Source organism: Triplophysa rosa, linkage group LG19 (genome assembly GCF_024868665.1).
Source record: "Triplophysa rosa linkage group LG19, Trosa_1v2, whole genome shotgun sequence".
In the NCBI taxonomy this organism is placed as follows: domain Eukaryota; kingdom Metazoa; phylum Chordata; class Actinopteri; order Cypriniformes; family Nemacheilidae; genus Triplophysa; species Triplophysa rosa.
In genome coordinates, this window is record NC_079908.1 from 120,889 (window position 1) to 146,049 (window position 25,161).

The 25,161-nt window shown below is 40.5% G+C and overlaps 1 protein-coding gene across 1 annotated transcript; it reads right to left on the bottom strand.

Annotated features, from left to right (window-relative positions):
* Positions 1-22: 22 nt before the first annotated feature.
* On the bottom strand, positions 23-24,895 carry nipsnap2 (nipsnap homolog 2). The gene is made up of 10 exons (XM_057360959.1): positions 24,761-24,895; positions 24,246-24,355; positions 22,808-22,853; positions 22,250-22,344; positions 21,967-22,037; positions 4,871-5,011; positions 3,263-3,294; positions 1,761-1,855; positions 1,577-1,660; positions 23-789 (listed from the first exon to the last, which is right to left on the bottom strand). Exons 1-10 carry the CDS (start codon positions 24,844-24,846, stop codon positions 725-727), a joined length of 825 nt encoding a protein of 274 aa, XP_057216942.1. The 5' UTR covers positions 24,847-24,895; the 3' UTR covers positions 23-724.
* Positions 24,896-25,161: the final 266 nt, after the last annotated feature.

Below are 25,161 nucleotides of genomic sequence, written 5' to 3' on the forward strand. Positions count from 1 at the left end.
TTGCTCAAGCATAGAACACAAATGAATAGAAATGTTTTTTTTTATAATATAACGTGCGAGTTCACAGGTTTATTTTCTCATTCTTCCCTGAAATATCGACAGCATAAAGGCTTTCTTGATTATTGATATCAAAGAAATGATTAACACACGCAGGCTTTCATATCAGTGGAGAGGCAATAATAGCTCAATAAATACAGTCATGTCTTGTTATACAAACAATATTGTCACAGCTAAAAGCATCAACGCAACATTCCTGAAGACTCTGTAAATTGATCTTTAGAGAGAGGGAGAGAGAAACGGTGCATTCTCTAAAGTGCTATTCAAACCTTTAAGAAGATCAAATGGAAGCCCAAACAAGACAAGATTTCCATATGTTCAGTTAGATGTTTCACTGATATATTAAAATGATTGTGATCAATCATTTTCAAGTTATTCATTCTGATTTCATTTACAATGAAGATGAAATGGCAAATAACTGACAGTTAACATTGCCTAAATCAAAGATGTGACAGATGAAAAGACAAAAATGTATTTAACAAACTGGAAAGAAACCATCAGATATCTCCCCTTATTTCTACACAGAAATGTATTTATTTATTATCTGATGAAAGGTGTCATGTTTTTTTTAATGGTTAATCAAAAGTCAACAACAGCCAATAAGAAACGCAATGTGAAAGCCATTGAAAAAGAACAAAAGCACTGAAGAATTGAAACTCTCAGCAGGTTATTTCAGAGGAGACGTCTTCATTGGGATCATGATCCTCGACTCCATATGCTGAATCAGAGGAACTGCGAGACAAAGAACAAAAAACATATCCAGAATCATTTAAGGTTCCTGTGGTTTGTGTACTTTAATATCGGAGAGTTTTATTTGAGCATTGTTTACTGTTATTGTCTGTATAACTTCACACTGTTAGGCTGACACGAGCTGACAATCTCCCTGCATTGTGTTGTCATCTGCTTCTGTCTGAACCCTAATGTAGTGTTCATATGTTGGCCTGTCAGAGGAAACTCACCTGTGTTCTAATTGGTCAAGATGAGCTCTTCCTGCTCGTGAGAGCTCAGCCGTGCTGGTACAAAGAGAGATGCTGCATGTATTGTAGTGATGATGCAATATCATTAAATGTGTGTGTTAATGGACCCTGGAGTTTTGAACAATGTCTTATAAGTGCCCGAACATAACACCCAACACATGACACCTGAATAGCTAACAATCTTCCTTTACTGATGTCACCTGAGGTTTATTATTGGGTGACTTTTTTATGCATTTGGCAGACGCTTTTATCCAAAGCGACTTACATTGCATTATACTAACATTTTGTTTCTGACTATGTGCAACCCCCTGGGATCCAACCCATGACCTTGGCATTGCTAGCACCACGCTCTAACCACTGAGCCACAGGACAGCTAAGGAAACTTCAAAATGTTTGTTTATATCTATTCTTAGTCAACATCAGTGAACAAAAACATCACCAAAACGTTTACAAAGTGCAGAACTTGTTTGTTTTTTATTGCAATTGACTTGTCTTTTTGTTTGTTTGTTTCTCCGCTGATCATGAGCTCACCACAGCCTCACCTGTGTAATACACCGCCTCGTCCCAGCCGTCATGCTTCCACGCTGCGTTTCTTGTTTCTTCTCGTGACTGAAGGTCTTTGTACGCTGAAGAAAAAAACCCCGTAACATTAGAATAGATGTGTGTAAATTACAGAGTCATAAATAATGCTACTGTAAAAACAGTCAAAGTGGTCCGTTCTCTCACCCCAGAGATGATGCACCATGTACAGGCGACCGATCTGAGAGAAAAATCCACCAACAGCCTCCTGATTCTGCTGTCGAAACTCAATGGCTCGAGCCCTGCACAACAACAACAACAACAACAACTCTACTGTACACCTCTGCATTTCTTCAACATTTTCCTTCTGAATTCTTTGTGTGTGCAAGATGAACAAATCAAGATTGTTTTAAGAAACATGCAGATTCTTTCATATGAGGATTATTGAACCGCTTCCAAACGTTACGGTGCAGCGTTTTAAATGAAGTCAGGCAGAGCTAAAACAGCGGCCCCATATTTAGACACTTTGTGTTATTGAAACCTTCAACACAACACAAGACTGAAACACAGAGCTGAACATTCTGCTAAAGCTCACTTTCATATAACATGTATGTGTGAAGTTCACACGTTTTCTGGTCCAATCCTTTGATTTAGCATTTCAGTTCATCAACTTATTCTTCTCAAATGCTTGTGCATAAAAAATGATGAATCCAGAAAAATGTGTTCAAGTGTGGTAATGTCAAATATGGTTTTTTTTGAGGGGGGCACTGCACTGTATTGCACTTTTCTGTATCATCCCATATTTGGAAGGGTTACATCTAATGAGCATTACCATCACTTTCTCACAATTCAACAACTAAAGGTGAAGAAGGAGAAGAAGAAGCAGAAGTAGGAGAAGAAGAAGAAGGAGAAGGAGGACAAGAAGATGGAGGAGGAGAACAAGAAGGCGAAGGAGGAGAACAAGGACAAGATTGAGGAGGAGAAGAAGAAAGAGAAGGATAAAGAGAAGTAGGAGAAGAAGAAGAAGGAGAAGGAGGACAAGAAGATGGAGGAGGAGAACAAGAAGGCGAAGGAGGAGAACAAGGACAAGATTGAGGAGGAGAAGAAGAAAGAGAAGGATAAAGAGAAGTAGGAGGAGAAGGAGGAGGAGAAGAAGGGAGGAGAAGGAGGAGGAGAAGAAGGGAGGAGGAGGAGAAGGAGAAGGAGGAGGAGAAGGAGAAGAAGAAGGGGAGGGGGAGGAGGAGGAGGAGAAGAAGGGGAAGGAGGAGGAGAAGAAGAAGAAGAAAAAGAAGGAGGAGAAGAAGATGGAGGAGGAGAAGGAGGAGAAGAAGGGAGGAGAAGGAGGGGGAGGAGAAGAAGAAGAAGGGGGAGGAGGAGGAGAAGAAGGGGGAGGAGGAGAAGAAGAAGGGAGGAGGAGGAAAAGGAGGGAGGAGGAGAAGAAAAAGGAGGAGAAGAAGGAGGAGAAGAAGGGAGGAGAAGGAGGGGGAGGAGAAGAAGAAGGGAGGAGAAGGAGGGGGAGAATAAGGAGGAGAAGAAGGAGGAGAAGAAGTAGGGGGAGGAGGAGGGGGAGAAGAAGGAGAAGAAGAAGGAGAAGAAGCAGGAGGAGGAGGAGAAGAAGAAGGAGGAGAAGAAGAAGAAGGAGGAGGAGAAGAAGAAGTAGAGGAGGAGAAGAAGAAGGAGAAGGAGAAAAAGAAGAGGAAACGTCTCACCAGTAGTTTCCCCACTCGATCATGGTTCCAGGCTGTGAGAAAAAGAAGTAGATCAGCGTTACATCATCACAGCTCAGGGGTCTCATTTATAAACGCACAAAACGGGCTGGAAACGTGCGTACGCCACTTTCCACGCAAAAGGTTGTGATCTATTAAAAACAAACTTGACGGGAGAATGTGCGCACCTGTAAGCAAACTCTGACCCATGCGTACGCACATTCTGGAGACAAGGTGAGACACAAATGGTGAGTTAGTGAACATCGATTGCAGAAAGTAAGTGTGATAAAAACGATTATAAGCATTAATGCCTCGCACACAGCATGTCCTCTGACGTAACTTTAGGAGCTAGCAAAGACGTATGATGACGTATAACAGTGTAGTAGTGGTGTACCTTTCTTAGCGGAAAATTTGTAACTCTTCCCCTTGCCACTTTGTTTCAAAGGGCAAGGGGCGAGGAGTAGGCGAAGGGGTAGAAAATAGAATTGGGATTGGGCCTAAATCTGCAGAGTTATTTGCGCTTGTATTGAGTGATAATTGTTTCATGCACCTTCCTGTAAAATCAACTCAAATCTTAAAAATTCAATCTAAATATTTAATCAGCGCTGTCTCACCATCACACTATGAGCGCATGAGGAGGAGATGATCCGACTGAACAGGGACAGCATCAGATACCATAACTGAAGAACACAGTGTAAATAAATACTAAATATTTTCCCTAAATACTGAGCATGATCATCAAATGTCAAAGTCTGGAAATACAGCTATTAAGCTCTGGCACAATCCTTTCTTCTTTCTTTATGTCCTCGTTATCAGTCCTAACTATAATTCATGACAAAACCAGAATGAAGAAACATTCGTCTTTTACAATGATGTCTTCAAATGTGATCTCAGGTGAGGACACCAGTAATTAATGATGTGATTTTAATGAGTTATTAATGATCAGTCTAAATGCTGTAAACATTTAAATGCTGCAGAGACCTTCTTTGGCTTTAATATAATTATAATAATAATTATTCTTAATACTTATAACAATTATTAATTGGGAAATCTCAGTGAATCTCATGTGTGGCCATTTGTGATTTGGTTATGGAGATAAAGGATGGGATCGGGTGTTTTCGGCAGTTTTACATCACTTTTTGTTATTTTTCTACAGCATCTGATAGCGGTTGGACCCGGAAACGGTTTACGTCCATTATGGTGCGTGACGTCAGGCTTACAAGCCGATTGGATGCCAGGCTTATTAATATACAAATCAGCATTCATGAGGTGCTTTGCATTGAGTATTTATGGGTAAAAATGGGCGTGTACAGGGCGGGATATGAGGCTGATTCACGTACGCACACTTGCAGGTGATCTGTGATTTATAAAGCCAATGTTGCTTACAGGTGTGCGTACGCACGGTTTCATAAAGCTGAATATTTTTTGGCGTACGCTATTTTTGGTTTTCGGGCGCACTTTTAGTAAGGATCCTAATGCCCAGTTTTATAAATGAGACCCCCAGGACACTGTCACTCATTCTTTAACACAAATGGACACTTGCCCATTTCACATATAAACCGGTTTGTGACCTGATGGACATATATGAGATAGACAGATGAAGGTACACACCCGGAGCTGATAGGATCGGAGCTCATATATGTTGGGCCCGTCTCTGGGCACCGGCTCATTCCAGAAACTGAACTCCAGCAGAAGTTGATTCCGGCGGGACAATAACATCTTGCCTCGCTTTTCTCTGTACTCCAAAAACTCCTGAACACAATTTATTGATAATGTTAGAAACATATAAAAAAGAGCCCAAGTGTTAATTTAAATCAAATGTATTTCTCAAGCCACTTTACAGTAAAGTAACACATATTAATAGACAATAGAAACACATCTCTTGTCATTTTGTAGAAGATATACCTTGTTGATAAGTCTGTAATCAGGCCATTACGTTCATAATGCTGTTAAGAAACAACTTTTCTAAGATGTCTCCACACGTTTCCGGAGGGCGCTACTGTAAAAATGAAAGTTGGTAAAACTTCCGGTGAAGCAGAGTAAGTAGTGAATTGCACCGGACGCGGCGCGACACACGGCTTGGTCTACTGTGATTGTCACGTCATGCCGCATGCAGTGTGGACAACATTTCATATTATAATGGGTTCTGATGCATTCTATTGTCTTTATCCGGTGTAAGAAGATAACTGTGTGTAAGATCACACTGGCAGTGAGCCCTCAGAGCCCAACATCACGTTCCTTTCCCATCACCCAACATTTATATGCGTCATGATGATAACAGACCGCAAACGTATGACAGAGACACCGCCACACAGACTACTTCACGTCACAGTTCAGCCGACACACGATGACAGAGATCCACCACTGAAGAAACTGTGCTCATAATAAATCAGACTATTACACTGACCTTCATAAACCTAGCTGTTTATTTGGTGACATGTCATTATTATGTGCACAATGATCTCAGAGCTACATGTAGAGATTGAGCAGATATACCCCGATTACTTACAGTGAAAATAAGTGCTGGCGTACTGTCATCGGAGGTTTGAATCTTGAGTGAAGTGTTCATCTTTACATCATTATAAGAGTCATTTAAAAATGAGTCTTTCTTTATTGTTTTTATTTTGAGTTGAATTAATATCTGTCTGTCAACAGCGTGAGGCTGGTTTGTAAACTTTAGGCTCTTCATTGTAAATGACAATGGGCTATTATGGCAGTGAAAATGATGATTAATAAAAGAAATTAAACCACAATATCTCACATTCTTAAATAAAAAGATTTTTATTGAAAAATGTTATTTGTACTGCTGTCGAAGGACTTAGCCTACTTCTTTTTTTCCATCAATTTCCATCAACCATAACCGTGAACTTCTGTCCATGCCTTGTAGGAAGTGCTTTATGCCGAGTTTTTCCAGATGTCCTGAAGCACTCATTCTCCACCACTGAAAACAGCTGTGAATCTCTCATCATGTCTACTCAAGCAAGGGCGCAATTCCCACGGGGACAGATGGGACAAACTTTCCTCTTCTATTTCATGCTTAATTCTTCCAGCGTGTCTGTTTACAGTCAGTGCTAACAGCCCTCAGAAGCTCTTACACAAGCTCCGCCCACCAGCATCTGACTGGATAGTGAAAGAGTAAGAACGACAGCGATGTAAACTGAGCCTTCAGTGGCGTGTGGAGTAAAGCGTGTTGTTTCGATGCGGTAGACCCGTGTTCCATTCCACCATTTGCCGAACTCGCACTCTTTCCAGCACATCTCAGATCATAAAGGCGTTTATATTCAATAAAAGAAGAAACTATTTGAAAATTGGCTAACAAGTGTTTAGTCATGAAGTTTAGGGCAGTGAATTGTCAATTGGCAGACCCGGACCGCGAGACAGATGAATCATTCAAAACAACAAGTATTTCTAGCTGTCAGTCAGATTACTGTTTGCTATATAGGTTTGTGAGCGATTATAAACCATAACGTCTTGTATCTACATTTCGCATGAGTAATATTAACGGCATTAATAATCAGCATGTTAAGAGCATTTCATAATGAACAATGTTTTAATTGGGAAGATTAATTAGAATCAGGTCTGGTATGAATGGCATGGAAAGGCTAGTTGTTAGTAACTTTGTTAGTACTTTGCTCATGTAAATTTCATTTCAATTGTTACATTATGTATGCTGTTTGTATGCTGTCAGTCATCTTTATTTTGAAATATTAAAATAGACCACTTCTTGAAACTTTCATTGGTTTACTTTAAGGTAAGGTTAGGGGTATGTGTATGGCTTTACTATCCCAATAAGTTACCATCCCTTTAATAATTGACTGTAAATGATGATATTTATTACATTTACACCGAGTCCTGCTCCTGATGCAAGATGGGCCAGCGTGAGCGCACTGCAATCATCTTATATTTATGTATATTTTGTGTTGGCACCACTGTTAAATATGAGCAAAAACGGCTGAGAAAAATGTCTTTTTCTTCTTTTCATCTTTTGATCTAAAAATATTAAAGAGCCAGTTACTTGGATTTCCTAAATGATCATTATAGCAGTGTGTAACGTAGCTTTCCTTCAATGCTAAAGATCTGCAAAGTTGTTAATCAAAAAAGTCCATGATAAACAAAAATAGTGTATCTCAAAATAAAGAGTCCACTCTGAAATCGCCTGAACGAGTCATTCATTTTTTTTCGCCAATCTCAGGCCTGTAACTTTCAGACATAAGGAATTAACACATATGCATAATCCCCGCCTGCCCGCGAAACACAAAACACTCTGACCTGCCCACAAACACTTCTGATAGTTTGTGTGTTCACATCCCGTCCAGAAGATGCTGTGTTTTCTGAAAGAGTTCGCAGACTTCCTATCGGACCTATTGGTTAACGTTGATAAAGTACTAATTGTCGGAGACTTTAATATCCACGTAGATAGTGCTACGATGCATTAGCAGTGGCGTTTACAGAGCTATTACACTCTTTTGGAGTAACACAACACATCAATGGACCCTCTCATCGATTTAATCATACACTAGACTTGATTATATCTCACGGAGCCGATCTAACCAATATAGATATTATACTTCAAAGCGACGATGTCACTGATCACTATCTTATAACATGTACACTGCACACTGCAGAAATCAGCCGTTTAACTCGTTATCGACAGGGTAGAACAATTACCTCGACTACTAAAGATAGTTTCGCAAAGAGCTTGCCAGATCTGACTCCTTTAATAACCATACCAATAAATACAGAATCGCTCGATGACATGACCAGCAAATTGGGCACTATTTTCTCTAATACATTAGAAGCTGTCGCACCTATGAAGTCAAAAAAGATTAATGAGAAAAACGCAGCACCATGGTACAATAGCACCACTCGCGCCCTTAAAAGAGAAACACGTAAACTGGAGCGCAAATGGAAACAAACCCAATTAGAGGTCTTTAAAATTGCGTGGAAAGAGAGTGCAAACTGTTATAAAAAGGCACTAAAAGCAGCAAAGGCTGAGCACCTCCGTAACCTCATAGAAACTAACAAAAACAATCCAAGGTTTTTATTTAGTACAGTTGCTAAACTAACAAATAAACAGACTTCACCTGACCTGGGTATTCCGCCGCACCTTGGTAGCAATGATTTCATGAATTTTTTTACAGAGAAAATCGAAAACATACGAGACAAAATAGTAAAATCTCAACCTCCAAGTCTGTCCTATAAATTAGTACCAACCATCGCCCCAAAAGAAAGGCTACAGTGTTTTTCACCTATAAAACAGGAAGATTTAATTAAACTTATTGCAACATCTAAACCTACAACTTGCTTATTAGACCCCATACCAACTAAATTATTAAAAGAGTTATTACCCGTTGCAATTGAGCCCATTTATAACATTATCAACTCGTCAATTAATCTAGGCCATGTCCCAGGAGCCTTTAAACTGGCCGTCATTAAGCCTCTTATCAAGAAACCAAACTTAGACCCCAATGAACTAGGAAACTATAGACCGATTTCAAATCTCCCTTTCCTGTCTAAAATACTAGAAAAAGTAGTGTCCACTCAGTTGTGCTCTTTCTTACAAAATAATGACATACACGAAAAATTCCAGTCAGGCTTTAGACCGCATCATAGTACTGAAACTGCGCTCGTTAAAATTACAAACGACCTGCTTATAGCATCAGATAAAGGTAACATCTCACTCCTAGTCCTGCTCGACCTTAGTGCTGCGTTCGATACTGTAGACCATAAAATACTTCTAGATCGCTTACACAATTATACCGGTATTCAGGGACAGGCACTACAATGGTTCAGATCTTACTTATCAGACAGACATCAATTTGTCCATTTAAATGGGGAATCATCAAATCTAACGCAAGTAAATTATGGATTACCTCAGGGATCGGTTTTAGGACCCTTGCTATTCTCCATATACATGCTGCCCCTTGGAAACATTATTAGAAAACATGGAATTAGCTTCCACTGTTATGCAGATGATACTCAGCTATATATCTCATCAAGACCAGATGATTCCTTCCAGCTATCCAAATTGGCAGAGTGCATCGAAGATATAAAACATTGGATGACTTGTAATTTCCTTCTTTTAAATTCTAATAAAACAGAAATATTACTTATCGGACCAAAGACACGTGAGCAGAATATTTCGGATTATGACCTGCAAATTGAAGGCTGCACTGTTACTCCAACAAATACAGTTAAAGACCTTGGCGTTATATTAGACAGCAACCTGTCATTTAAAAATCACATCTCAAATGTCACAAAAACAGCCTTCTTCCACCTTAGAAATGTTGCCAAATTACGAAATATTTTATGTGTGGCTGATGCAGAGAAGCTTATTCATGCATTTGTGACCTCAAGACTTGACTACTGTAATGCACTGCTTAGTGGTTGTCCTGCAGCATCAATAAACAAACTACAGTTAGTTCAGAATGCAGCTGCCAGAGTTCTAACCAGGTCCAGAAAATACGATCACATAACCCCAATGTTATCAACCCTTCACTGGTTACCCATTAAGTATCGTATTGACTTTAAAGTTCTTTTAATTACTTATAAAGCCTTAAACGGTTTAGCCCCTACCTACATAACAGAGCTTCTACCACACTACAACCCATCACGCTCTCTAAGATCTCAAAACTCCAGACTTTTGATAACACCTAGAATAACTAAATCCACCAAAGGGGGTAGAGCTTTCTCATACGTAGCACCTAAACTCTGGAATAGCCTCCCCGATACTATTCGAGGGTCAGACACACTCTCCCAATTTAAATCTAGATTAAAGACACATCTTTTCAGCCAAGCATTCACTAATACATAGCTAATGAACAGCAGCTACGCTAATTATTCTCTTTCTGTTTCTGCCCTCGCCTCGGGATGCCCATCCCGAGGTAGGGAGAGATTCCGCCAGGCCCAGATGAACGTCATATGCCCATCCACAACTAGAGATTACGCCAGCTACATCGGAAAATCCCGTGCCATCCTCCTGCGAGAGCCTGCGGACTGACTGACCATCCAGCTCCATCCAAGGCAATTCCATCACCACCCAAGAAAAAGGCGACCATCTGGCCGGCCCAGCTCAGACAATTCCATCCCCAGCCGAGAGCAAAGACGGACTACCTGTCACATAAATGCTAAATTTACAATACTTGGTATTTAATGCTAAACTTACATCACACGACAGCAGTTTGAAGTTATGGCTGCACTCAGTGACTTTGATTGGAGGTAGCTGGGTGGGTGTTGTGGGGAGTGGGGGGGCTTGTTGGTTGTGGTTCGGGGCGTTTCATTTGTTGGGACTGTGTGGATCTGGTCTGGTTGGTCTTGTTTTGTGGTCGATGTCGGACAACAGAGGAATAAAGTTAATTATGCCATTACTACTTTTCCCTGGTTGTTCCTCTGTTGTCTGTTGTTGATCGCGGAATGAGACCGGGTTGGACCTGCACGGTTTCGGCGGGTGGGGCTTCCTGGGTCGCGGCTCGTGGGCTCTCCCTGTTCTTCGTGGACGTTGCTCGGTGGCTTTGGTCGGGGTCACTGAGTGCAGCCATGACACGTCAGAGGAGATCTGGCCCTCCCGGCTGAGCCTGGTTTCTCCCGAGGTTTTTTTTTCTCCATTATTCAGCATTGGAGTTTGGGTTCCTCGCCACAGCAGAGCAGTGCAGTGTTGGCTTGCTCACCGGGAGACTGCATTTATTTATTTATTTATTCATTTATTTATTAGATATTATTTATTATAATGATCTTGCTTGGTCTATAAACACCATGCACTGTGCTGTGTTTTACCTTTCTGTGTTTTTCTTATTTGCTCCTGTAAAGCTGCTTTGGAACAATGCACATTGTGAAAAGCGCTATGTAAATAAAATTGAATTGAATTGAATTGTCTTCTGTGCTGAAAAATCAAGCATCTAGATGTTTTTACTTCCAAATCCAAAGGATATTGATGTAAAGAACCAGAGGAAAAAAACATTTTCCCCACGACTGACCAGCAGTATAATCCAAACTTTTTGTTTTTTATTTGCTAAACGCTTGTCCATGAAAGATGGGTCTGCACGACTTTATTCGGACCATGAAACATCTCTGAATCATAACCTGTAAGTGTGATTAAGAAGGCGTGTAAGTTACATCTATTGAATGTTGAAAATCACTGATTGTGTTATGTGGCGTAGACTTAGTGCAGCTATCCTACTGAAATCAGATGTGAGCCCACTATTGTTTAAAAATGTGTGGTTTAATGTAGAGTTTCTGTTGTTTTTATTACTTGGATTCATGATAAAGGATGTGGATAGATTTCATTTATAAGCTGTAATGTTTCCTCAGTCAGTCACGTTAGCATTCCAACGTCTTTTTCTGCAGCTCAGAGCGTCGTTTGAGGTTGGAAAAAGTTCAACTTTTCTGAAAAAACATCCTGTCAAGCACCTTTTTCATAGCTAACCAGTGACAGAGACCTGTCGTTTCCATAACAACATACAAGTAACGTGATTGGCCTAGAAGGCTCAAGCTCAAAAAAATTAAATGGCGTCCAAAATGCCTGTTGGAGCATAGTTTTGCACAAAAATAACCTTTGATTGCATTACTAGCGAGAAATGAGTATTGTAGTTGCTAAATATATGATTGGTTATAGCATAGACGCTCTCTGTTTATAATTCAAATAGACTTCCGTTACGCTGCCTATGAAGCCTGTCTCTCTAAGCTGTCTCCATGCACAATTGCGATCTTGAACATTGCCGGCTGCTATTTGTAACCACAACGCTGCGAGCACTAAAAAAGCGCCATTGTCAGCTTTTTCAGAAAAAGTTGTTTTTGTCAAAAAAAGAAGTCAAGTTTGAACACGGACAAATATAGGCTACCCCAGCTGAAAAATAACAATAACCCATTAAAGAAATTCTAATGGGTTCCATTAAAATACTATTACAAACTCCTTTTTGTAGTGCGTTTTGGGCATTATTCCCACCAATAGAATTCATCACGTACCAATAAACATTATAGTTTCCATTAAAACCAATTCAATTACCATAATCCATGACATTTTCTATGGTATTTTGGGCAGGGTTCTATTGTTTATTCAGCCGGGACATTTGATCCTCTTATGCAGGTACAGATGGAGCATTTTCAATGATACGTCTGCTTCTAAGAGAACATGTTTTTGGGGGTCAAGAAAGAGTTTGCAGTATATTTCCTCCTCACTCACTGCAAAACTATGGAGCGATTTTAGTCTCATTAATTATTCACGCGTAAAACAAGATACACACATGCGTAAACAGTTTCACATGAATAAAACCTAATTTACGTGCACAAAGTATAAATATACATTTACAAAAAGCAATTCGCGTGCGTAAAACAAAACTGTTTTCTCATAAAGTACGTTTCGCAAAAGTTTAAGTTTAAAATGTACACGTTTATCGTGTTACGTGAATGTGCAAATCGTCACTCACGTGTGAATCGCCTTGGATGTGTGTGTGTGTGTGTGTGTGTGTGTGTGTGTGTGTGTGTGTGTGTGTGTGTGTGTGTGTGTGTGTGTTTTGAGACTCTCCTGGCAGCACAGCCCCCTTAAGCGAGATATTTTCCAAAAGGCGGCTAGCTACAAATCTATGCGCCCATACAAAACAATGTTTCCAAGAACTAGTCATTTATTGTCCTTGTTCATTTAAAACATACATTGTATGGACATACAAACATGAACACGTTCATACTTTTTTTCTACAAAATAAGTTAATAAAAACAGATTTATGGCGTGGCTGTATTATGTTTTAATACAGCATCACACAGCTCAGAGTGTAGATTAGCGAAGCTGTACAAACGAGACTTTAGTGCTAACACCTTGAGTCCTGTGCTCTCCACGATTATGATTGGTTGAATGGTAAGGTTCAATCTGATTGGCTAAAGAGTACGACAACCCACGTGGGAGGGGTTGCGCTGCCAGGAGAGTCTCAAAACACACACACACACACGCACACGCACACACACACAAATCCAAGGCGATTCACACGTGAGTGACGATTTGCACATTCACATAACACGATAAACGTGTATATATTTTCGAAATATTTGTGCACAGTCGTGTTTGCGAAACGTACTTTATGAGAAAGCAGTTTTGTTTTACACACGTGAATTGCTTTTTGTAAATGTATATTTATACTTTGTGCACGTAAATTAGGTTTTATTCATGTGAAACTGTTTACGCATGTGTGCATCTTGTTTTACGCGTCAATAATTAATGAGACTAAAATCGCTCCATACAAAACACTCACAGTAAGGATGTGCTCCTGTCACATTACATTACACATGTGCCTTTAATAGACCGACTGAAGGTGGGTTCATGGGTTTATATGCTAGGCGAAATAGGCGAAAGATGCAAAAATCTCTCGTGTAGACCAGTGGTTCTGAAACTATGGTACGCGTACCATTAGTGGTACTTGAAGATCCCCCTGATGGTACTTGACACGACAGGAAATTAAAAACTCCATACATTAACTTACATTTCGTGTTTTAAATACAAATTTAAATGTTTAATACATGATAGATAATCATGGAATACATATAGCCTAGGTTAACTCAATGAAGCGTGCGTTGTGATGTATTTTTGATGCGTCTCTATGACGAGCCGCTGCAGTAAAGCGTGCGTCTATGTTTGTTATATACAGCTGTTCTCTTGATGTTTAAGTATACGTGTAGTTATTTATCTTCTGTTAAATATTCTTTCCACATTGTTTGTCTTTAATATAAGTTTGTAGTCTTTCTGCAAGTCCCCACAAAGTTAATAAATCCCCATGATAGTCATTTACAGAGCCCTGATTACAGTGCACTACAGAAAAGTGTTTTGTGTCCACTATTACTGCTGACTAACTTGAAAAACATGGAAAAAAACATGTTCTTTAGTTTGAAAACAGCTGGTAAATAAAAAAAGTGTTGTATTAGATGAGAAGTGGAGGACGAGGTGTAAAGAGAAAGATTCACAGCTCGACTATTAATTTGAGTGTTTATTCATGTGTTTTCTATACTTGGAACATACTTGGAACAACTCATTTTATTAAAGGTGGTATTTGATCTGGAAAGTTTGAGAACCACTGCTCTAGACCGCACTGCTAGTTCAGCTTGCATTGCCAAGCAGCATGTTCTTCTATTGAGTTGCCTCTTAAAGGCAGAATAGACGATTTGGTAAGATGCTAACTTTAGCCTGCTAGCACTGAAATCATGATCCCACCCTCCATGCGAATCACTGTCCAAAGCCACGCCTCCTCCAAAACACATGAACGCACACAAACCAGAAACTCGTGGATCAATTCCAATTAAATCATGTCTCATTCACAAGTGAGAACACGTTACAGTACAAAGTAAATAACGTTACTACAATAGCGAAAACCACTACCATAAACAACAGCTTTAAAACGGGATTAGATGCAGCACAGTTCCCATTAGACGCTGGGTAATGATGAAAAACATAAAGGTCCACAAACTACAAAAGCAACATAATCAAAACCCATCAAAATTGAATCATAACATGTACTGTCCAGAAGTTACCATGGCATCAACTTTGAAACCATTGACTCCTGTAGTTGCTCCCAGCGTGGAAAAGCAACACCGATTATAATCATACCCGTCAGCACTTCCGTTTTGGCCAAGATTTTCCCATTTTTCACACCCATCTCCTGTTGAAACCTCCAGAACAAAATCGCAAACAGACCAAGCGGGAAACCCCTGCGAACCGACCGTCAGGGACCGGAATGCATTCGCGAATGGAATTCTGCTTTCACCTCTTCGCTGATTAGACGTTTTTAGTAGTGGCAGTTTTTAAGATGGCCTTAATTTGCAAACTTGCACACATTTAACAAGGGGAAAGTTATGTTCCAGGTGTTAACCTGCCATTCTCCCGCTGTGTCTGACTCTGCACAGGGTATATGGACCGCGCTGATGACGTATGGTGTCTGCGTGAACAGGGTGTGCAATGGGATGCAAAATACGTTTACTGAAAATGGACACATGACCTATCATTGCCCTCGCACCGAGCAAACGTTTTTTGGTCCTATGCCTTTCACAAACAATATATAATCACTTTACTTATTGAGTGCTAACAGGATGTAAAGAGACTTCCAACCAACATAACAAAAAACGTTTCTGGACAGGATTGCCTACTCAAACTTTAAAGATGGGGTATCATGCCATGTCATGCATTCTGACTTCTTTACACTGTTGAACGTGCTGGCTTTTCAAGCTTAACAAGGTCAACTTGTCACAAAACGAGTTGGACGTATGACGCAGTATTTCTGTGCTAGATACACCTCCGCCAGGGTTCGTACAGGTTTCGGAAATGTTTTTTTTAAACATGGATTCCCGTCTCGTAACAAGGGTTCTTAGTCTCTTATTGGACAATTCTCCTGGAAAAGCAGGCCCACGCGTCATCCAGTCAGCATGAGAAAGAGAACGCCCATCTATGCCGCTTCACTCGGCTGACGAAATTTCAGCTGTATCTGTTTGTTCACTGCATTTGGGTGATAAATGTTATATAAACGGTGGATATAACGCTGGATTTGGAGATGGTTTGAAACTGATAGATAGAGCGGTCCCAGTGCAAACAGATGCCGGACATGAACCGCACGTGGGAAGTCAAACTAAGTCATACGTCTGTGTACAAGAACACTGACAGCATGCATCTCTAGTTATTTTAAAAGCAGACACAAGGCATCAAACAGAGAGCGATTGCTCTTTTCCCCAGGCACGTCAGGGCCGCTGAGGCAAAGTAAAAATATTCTAACTATCAGAATGCCAAATGTGCACCGCTGGTCATGTCACTATCAGTTTCACCTTTTCTGGAACAACATAGAAAAGCTCAGTGAAGATGGATGAACAGACGATCACAGCTCAAATAAATCTGGTAGCAGAGTTATTGCGAGGGTTTTCAGTGCTGCAACCTTCTCATCTTTATGGAGAGCACGGCTCAGTTCACTTACATACTTGCTATTAACAGAGAGACATCTCATGAGTTGTGTGTCCCACTTTCATCACATCCATTATCCTGAGTGAAAGATGCCTTTTGTATGGCTCCAATCAATGCGACACATGGTCAGTTGTGCTCCTCAGCCTCATTGGGTGTTTCGGTCTTTTATCACAAGACGCCCTCAGCCAAGGGAGGCCCACCACAGGTAGATCAGACATGGGTGTGTGTTGCATTGTTACAAGGTCATCAGGCAGCCCATGCTGTGTCCATCCGCATAAATCACAGCCATTGACTTCTTCTTTCTGCACCACTGGCCAGTTCTCGATTATCCTCCACTGGACCCGTCCATTGAGAGTGACCAATTTGTCAGCTATTTAACTCGTCCAGTGAGTAGTGAACTCACGCACTGCAAGTCGTGAACACATATACACCCGGAGCAGTGGGCAGCTCACCCCGTTGGCTAAGGCTGTTCTAGCCCCACTGGCACCGTTAATGCATGCTCTTTATTGTGTTTTTGTGGTGCACTATAACAGGAGTTCACTCTTAGTTTTTAACATACTTTACCGTTATTTTTCACCGCTGTCACTCTTCTCATAAAACGATCAGATTTTTTCTGATTTCTATGAAGTTTCGATACGCTCTGATTGGTCAAGCTGACCCAAGCTGATCTGTTATGATGTTTGGCCCCTTACCAGTTTCTGCTTAACAGTCTGTTGTGATTGGTCAAAAGAATGTCTCGCCTTACTATTAGAGCTGGGAACTTTTTTCCGATTTTTCGATTAATCGTTTTTTAATACAGTTGATTTCATATCAATTCTCAAGCATCATGAATTGATTTTTTTCTTTCATATTTTGGCAAGCATTAAACATACTGTAAGAGATCATTAACGTGAATCTTATTGTTACTACTAGTCTTTTCCACTAGATGTCACTTTGTTTTTACAACGGGGATGTTACAACTGGGAACCTATAGTTCATTCATTGCTTAATTAACATGGCGGATGAAAAGTATGTTGTGTTTTGTTCAGACGAAGCACATAATGACAAACCAAGCGCCTTTTTGGATAAACCTTAACTTTCATTCAGTGGGAAAATGTCGGCAGTACTGCCTGCCCCGCGTAGTCTCGCTCTCCCGGGAACAGCGCTCGTCTCTCTCGCACCGTGACTCTATGCAGTGAGCAGCAGCACAGTCACTTCACCATACAGCGGCCGCTTGACAAAGAAAATAATACAAAACGGCGTTCCAAACACAGTTGTGACGACTGTTTGGATATATAAACCTTAACACAGTTTGTCTGTAAATTAGCGCATGATTACATAGATCTGACAAAAGCACCACACACACGTGGGAGAGCAGTGATATGGGCTACAACACAGCGCCATATCACTGCTCTTTCACGTGTGTGTGGTGATTTTATCAGACGATGACAGAAACCGAATCAGAACTGACAACAGAAACAGAAAATATGTAAATGAGAACGGCTTTTTTGAGCAACAAGCTGTATTAAAATACAGAATGTTGAGAGAGTAGAAGCGAAATTGCAACTCAAAAACTATGAATGACGATGACATCACAAATATGTTAATTAGTGTGTGACATCACCAAACACCACAGTTCCACAAATTCTTTGCGGAAACTGCAAGTTTGTGGCTTTTCATTTCTTTTTATTAATTCACCACTGTAATCTGATGTTTACTGTTCTTTCTTTTTAATATCTATATGATTTTTATCTGGATGCATGCATTGAACTGAATTGAGAATCAAATCGAGAGCTTGAGAATCGAATCAAAACATCTGAATCGATTCCCAGCTCTACTTACTTTACCTTAAAGGAGTACTTCACTATAAAATTAAAATGTCATGATAATTCACTCACACACATGTCCGTGTGTTTATTTCTTCTGTCAAAAACAAATTGAGGAAAGCTTTCCAGGGTTGTTCTCCAAAATATGCACTTAAGGTCCAAATTTCAGTTTCATCGCAGCTTCAAAAGGCTCTACACGACACCAGCCGATGAATAAGGGTGATGTCTTGTAAAACCATTAGTCATTTTCCAAGAAAATGAAAAATGTATATACTTTTTAAACATAAATACTCGGCATGCACTGCCTCCACGATCCACAAGGTCTTCTTTCTCCACACTCGATAACACTGGGTCGGAACTTCTGCTTATGTCATGGGTGACCTTTCCAACGTGACTACAGAGTATGTGAAGTCTGGGACTCGCATCATGAAACTAAAGTAACTTCGCTCAATTCACAGCTGTGAATGGTTGCGACTCCCATAGAAACAGAGAGAGGGAGAACTTGCTACTGTAACCAAGCATCTTTACAATAAAAAACATTGGAAAGTGTCGCAGTGCAATGGAAATAACACATTTTCTGTGAGTTTCCTTTTGCAGTCTCTCTCTTTCATTCACACGCACGTCCTGCCTCGTTATTTCTCATTAATAACTTCACTGAAGCAGCACAGCACACATTTAAAATAAGTGACGGTTTAGAATTAGTAGCGGATGTTTGTTTAACTGTATGCTGGGCTGGAATTCGGGACAGAAGAAAGTAGTTCCCCTTTTCCTTTAAAAACCAGAGGGTTTTAAAGACACTCCGATGTTGTTTCTGATTAATCAACATGCTTGTGCTGTGGAACGGTTGTAGAAATGCAATATCGCTCTCATAGTTGTGTGATAGTGCTCTTATATCAGCGGCTGTGTTGGCCTCCTCTACTTGAGCCTGTGGCTGACATAAGAGCACTATCACACGACTACAAGAGCGATATTGCATTAACCCTTTAGAACCTGAAGCAAAAATAGGCTGTTTTCACACATTTTGTTTTTTTGACTGTCAAATTCTAACACAATGTGTCATGCAAGGTATCATTTTTTTCCAGAAAACAAATGTCTTAAAGGTGCAGTGAACTAGGACCACAATTTTAACCCGAGCTTTTGTTATACAAGAGGGAATCATATTCAAGAGAACATCCTGTAAGTGTCAGACCTGAAAACGCCCTTGTTACTGAAATAACAACTGTTATTGACACGAGGCTCAGTGAACGGCAGGTCCTGGAATGCACCTATAGTTTGAACACCGCCTCCACAGAAGAATATCAATGCCTACTTCTGGAGCCCCGCCCACTGGTTCGCACATGACAGTACTGAACACAAGCTGCACGGAACCAGATAGAGCGAGTGTAAGCATCATGCCGTTAAAGATTTTGCAGTGCCTGGTTGTGGAAGAACACAGTCGCTGTATAACTGTCCTTCGGATTCCCACATTAGTAATGCGTGGTTGAAGTTCATTTTTAAAGACGTTCCAGCTCATGTGGGGAAAACATTCAGCGTTTGTTCGCTTCATTTCAACGCGGATTCCTTGAACAAGTCTTTGCGGAGAGACTCAAATGAAAAAGCAGTGCTGTGCCGTCAATATTGGATCCGATAGGAATGGCGCAGCAATCTTACGTGAGTAAAACATATTTGTACTATGTGTTTTTTTTGCACTATTGCTTTGTTAGAGATCGCTTGATATGCCCTGATAGTATTACCTGGGGACCTCTAGTCATTTGTAATAATTGTAATTGGCATCTCTGTGACTTGGCGGGCTCATATATCATTTTTCAAGGTTTTATCCACCGTTTGCGAAGTGTTTTGATATTATTTCTGGTGCTGGGTCATTTTGACCGGGAGTCTACCGTTTGTTTATTTATCATGAAAACTATAACATTTGAGACCCGTGATCGCGGTGATCTTCTGTCCGGTTCGCGGGTCTTGAATGCTGACATGTACGGTCATATATGACTCAACACCATACAACTATAGGCTATACAAACTATACGCAAAGCCTTGCCATCACATCCGGAAAATAAGTCCGTAAATTTGAGTAAAATCACATTACGTAACGTTACGTGTCTAACCAAATTCACAGAAGGCTCCAACTAAGTCAACTACGCAAGCTGCTATCCAATCACAGCAGTGGGCGTTTACTCCCAAGTCTTCTATGCGGCCCGCCCTTAAAAACTGAGCGTTTCTCCAGCCGGCCTCAAAACCAGGGTAGAAAATAGCCTATTACTTATTGATTTTGATGTTTTCGAATATAAAAACCACACGAACGTCATAAGTAGACATCAGACAATAGTATAAAACAATAAAAACGGCCAGTTCACTGCACCTTTAAAGTAAATTAAGGTTAATGACTGTTACTGAGAACAGCTTTCACAGCAAAAATCTAATTTAACCAGGATGTCCTCAGTGAGTCAGATGGTGGAAGTCTATGGAGACATTTATGCTCATTAGTACATCTCACAACCCTACATTTGTAAAGCCTCTTTGGCACAGACATCGTACAATCACACAAACAATACAGCAGGGCTCTAGACTAACATTTCAGAGAGGTGGCACCAGCCCTTAATTTGGGAGCACCAGGGTTGTGCGGTGAGGCAAGACAAAAGAAAGACTAAACCTACATCTAAATGTGTTTAATACATAAATAAACCAATTACAAATGAATATAAATCATTATTGTTTATACATAAACTCTCAACATTTTACCATATTTAAAGCACATCATTAACAAACTCAAATTATTGTATGCTACTTTTTTCCTTTATCTGTTGTGAACAACTCGAATAAAGAGAACACAATTCCCTTAATGTCAGTGAGTGTTTTTGGGCCCGTCCTTTGTTGTTTGATGAACATTATAAACAGAGATTGTTATTATGCTGCTGTCCCGTTAAGAGTGAGTATACGGATCTAATATAGCGTGACATGTATTTCCCAACTGTGAACGTTCATGAAACAGACTTCTTTTGCAAGGATACTTGCTAATATGGGAATTTGACGGAATTGTGTGTTTATGTCTGTTTCAGAGTAAGAAGACGTGAAGGAGAACTCCGTTTAGTTTGTTTCGCTCCGACTATCTCAAACAACCCGCGAGAACTGAAGGCTTTCAGTGATTTTACTTCATGAAACTGCATCGATACATGTTTGGCTTTTATTCAGAACGACTCACAAATAAGAAGTATTTAACGTTGTGTCTAACATTTTTATGCTTTGCAGTTTTGTTGGAGAGATTTATACAATAGTATAGTGCTTAAAGTTCAAACACCCTGTTGCAAATGTTGTTTCCTGCATTAGCTTCACACCGCATACAATACATTTCGTTATCGTTACGGTTCTGTACCTTAGCCGTGGAAATACTTGTATTCTGCATGTGAAACATTTATTTGAGTTGCAAGAGTGAGTGCTTCAATCGTCTGCTCTGTTGATCCTTCCGCATTACGGTCTTGGGGGCGGGGCACTGATAGATAAGCAAATGGCTGAAGGAGGAAACAATATAATGTTTCTGCACATTAAATTTATACTGCGCAAAAGTCTATAATGATCTGTTTGGCAGATATAAAATATAGTCACAAAATGCGACCAGTTGGTTGCAGTCTAGAGCCCTGGCACAGAGTGGATACAGCAATGGCTTTGCTAATAGGGCAGGTCATTGCTGGTTGTGGGCAGAGTTTTCCCTACGATGACGTCATCATAGGGGAGAATCAGAAACCGCTCATCGGAAGAGAGTACTTCTGGTTTATGTGGATTATAAAAAAGGAGCGAGTGGATTTTTACTATTATAAGTTGTTTTTTACAGTGTCATTTCATTTCAATTGTATTAAAATAAAGTAAAAAATACAATGAAATTAAAAAAGAGCACCGGTAATGGGATAAGTCTCTGTTACTATGGCAGCAGAACAGAAAGTTGAATATAGTCCTGACTGAAACATTCAAATGCATGAATGACAACACACCTTATTCTTCTTGAGTTTATTCATGACATCAGTCAGGGCCGGATATCCTCCTCTGTATCTCCACAGATGAACTGATGGACACACACACACACGCACACGCACACACGCACGCACACACGCACGCACGCACGCACACACACACACACACATGTTGTCAAGTTACATGTGTCACATACACACCTGACATTATATTGTACGAGCAGTGTGAAAATAATGGTGATGATTGTTCAGGTCATTTACACTTCATTAAGTATCAGCGGGGGGGTAAATAATGACAGCTCACCCGCCTGATCCTGTTCTCCATACCATGTGTTCCAGGTACCCACCAGTTCACACGGGTAATTGGGATCAGCATGAATAGATGGCAAAACCTCCTCACTGTATATACAAACACAAACACACAAATCCTTCATGACCCAACCCCTAAACACACAACACACCATACACAACACTGTACAACACGATAAATCCAATCCAATAAACATCCTCCTGATTTTAATCTAACGCCGCATTTTATCTAAAGTAATTTACTCTCTACAATTAATCTGTGTGTGTGTGTGTGTCGTGTGTGAATTAAACCCTTGATCTTGTGTGTTCTAACACCATTTTCAGTTTCTTCAATTTCTGTCTGTTATCATCAAACAAGGAGGAGTGGACATACAGTATATCATATATAAGACAAAGTTGTGAGTAAATAACAACATTTTCCCTTACGCTTGACTTAAAACAGACAAGAAGTTATTTGTGTAACATACATTGCAAAACAATGTGTACGTGAGTGAAGAGATTTGAGGATGACCTGTGATGTGTGTGAGATCACTGCAACTCGATGTGATCTTACCAGAGTTTGTTATAATCATCCAGACACTCGGGCTTGACGTTATGAACTGTAAAAGAGAGACATGAGAAAAATAAGTCCTGCACAGTTATATTTCCACTCAAAGACAGGACAGGTGCCGACTGACATATCATTTACACCTCGTGTTTAGAATATGAATTGTAAATGTTTGTTGGTTTATGAATGGCAGCACTTCTGTGCTTGTGTCCAACTAGTCGACAGTGATCACGCACGTGACGTCACAGCCATCTACTAGAAGTATTCAGTGTTTGCCATTCATTACTTAGGGCGTACTCTCATTTAGCCCGGTTGCTCTCAACTGTGCCCGATTGTCCCCACTCCCCCGCCGGCCTGCACTCACATTGCTCTTTACCATCCACACCCGGCACGCTCTCATCATTACCATGCGACTGCTTCCAAGCAAACGTACACAAAGCCATCCCTCTCAGCACAACGGAATCCATCGCAATGTTCAGTTAGGGGCTTATCAGAGGTGTTTAACCTCACGCGCGCGCTGCACAGACCGATCTGCTTAAATGATCATACGAGAGCAATACGAGAGTAAACGGCTCATTATGCTTTTAAATCACCCTCTCGTACTGTATTATCCTAAAGCCATCGTTACACACGTTGGATTATGTTTGACAAACCTGGAGTAGTTTTGGCTGCAATGACACACGCCTGCAAGTGCAAGTGCGCTGTTTATCAGTTTTTTACAGTGACAGCTGAATCTCAGGCAGGAATTTAAACACTCACGTGGCGTATGAAAAATGACCATTTGCGATATGTTTTGGCAGAACATTTGGAAAGATGGGGTGTAAGGAATTCACATGAAGTAATATCTTCTATGACGGCTCAAATGCAGGAAAACGAGTGAGTGCAGTATGGAGATTTATTAGGAACAGTGAGGTCATATGAAAATTTCTCTCTTTCATCACAGCAGGTGCACTGTGCACTAAAGTTGGTTTGCAACCTGCCATAACAAGTACAAAGCAGTACGGCCAGAATGACTTATCGTGAGAAGAATCAGTCATTCCGCGATATAGTTTTAATCGACATTTAGAAAACATCACTGAAATTTTGCGCAAATCTGTAATGGAAACCTGGCTATTGTCTTTCAGTGAGTGGTCAAATGTGTCTGAAAGTGTGTCAAAAGATCTGGCTTCCCAACACAGGATCGTCTCTTTCGACATTCCTTCCATTCAGTGAGTGGCACATTCATGACCAAACCACAGCTTACTTGTGAACGACTGAATACAAAGCAGCGTTTGCAAGCAACTGTCATTGTTACTGACTGGACATATGAACATAAACATGTCTCTGACAACATAAAACATGTAAACAACAATGTGGGAAAAGTCAACTTGCGGCTGGTTTTCTTTTAGTGCAGGTGAGTGAAACCACATGAACTGTAATGCAGCACACATTCTCACACACATACACTGAATTTTGTAGAGGTTGTTGTCTTCTTTTTTAGCGAGCAGGTGAGAGTGAGCATCTTTTCTAGGATCCACCTTTCGTACGAACAGAGATTTGATTGAAGACGCACTCCTAAAATGAGACAGTTCACAACAAATATATCAGACATATTCCTCCAACACAAAGTATTCGATATGCTCTCCGTTCATTACAGTATTAATGCGTGTTGTTGTCATGCCTCTCAGTGGCTGTTGCTAAACTCTACAGCGATGCAGTGACACGTGATCAAACAGTAAACACTGCTGCTGAATTCATGTTGACCTTCAGCACGAGTCAATAATCAGACACTGTCCGATCGCGTCACAGTAAAGTGATGAGCTCATCTAAACTGCGTTCGCTTTACTCCGTATGATAAAGACGCTGTTTTAAACGCGTTATGAAGGTTATGTTTGCATGTATGTGACAGATCTGAGTCAGCGCGCAGATAAACGTGTGTTTAAAACGTCATGATGATAATAATGAACGACTTCATCTGACCTGACAGAGAGCCGCGACTGCGGGTTCGACTGGAGCGTCGCGTGTCTCAGGCCGCATCCCAGCGCGTGCAGGACTCTCGCCGCCATGTTCGTTTCCGTGAGCGCGCAATGCCTGTTCACGTGGCCGCCACCCCCTCAAGACGGTGGCCGAGAAGGGCATAACAAAACAAGTTGCAAAACCAATGACAAATCTAAATTACAAACCTAAAAAACCGCAATATCAAATCTGTTGTGTACACACACACACACACACACACAAGGAATTTGTGGTTACAGGAGCTCTACTAAACACACAGTATGTGCATACATATACGAAATATTGAAAAATGTACATTTTTATAAATTGTCGAAATAGAATAATATCTAGGGGTGTTGTCAAATATGTGTACTGTAGTGTATATT

Bases quoted from the DNA above. Each gene is read 5' to 3' on its own strand.
- nipsnap2 (XM_057360959.1), bottom strand. From the start codon at position 24,846: ATGGCGGCGAGAGTCCTGCACGCGCTGGGATGCGGCCTGAGACACGCG. The intron at 22,854-24,245 runs GTATGTGTGTGA...TCTCTTTTACAG, and splicing joins CAACCTCTACAAAATTCAGT to TTCATAACGTCAAGCCCGAG. The intron at 22,345-22,807 runs GTAAGATCACAT...TTGTATATACAG, and splicing joins GATGATTATAACAAACTCTG to TGAGGAGGTTTTGCCATCTA.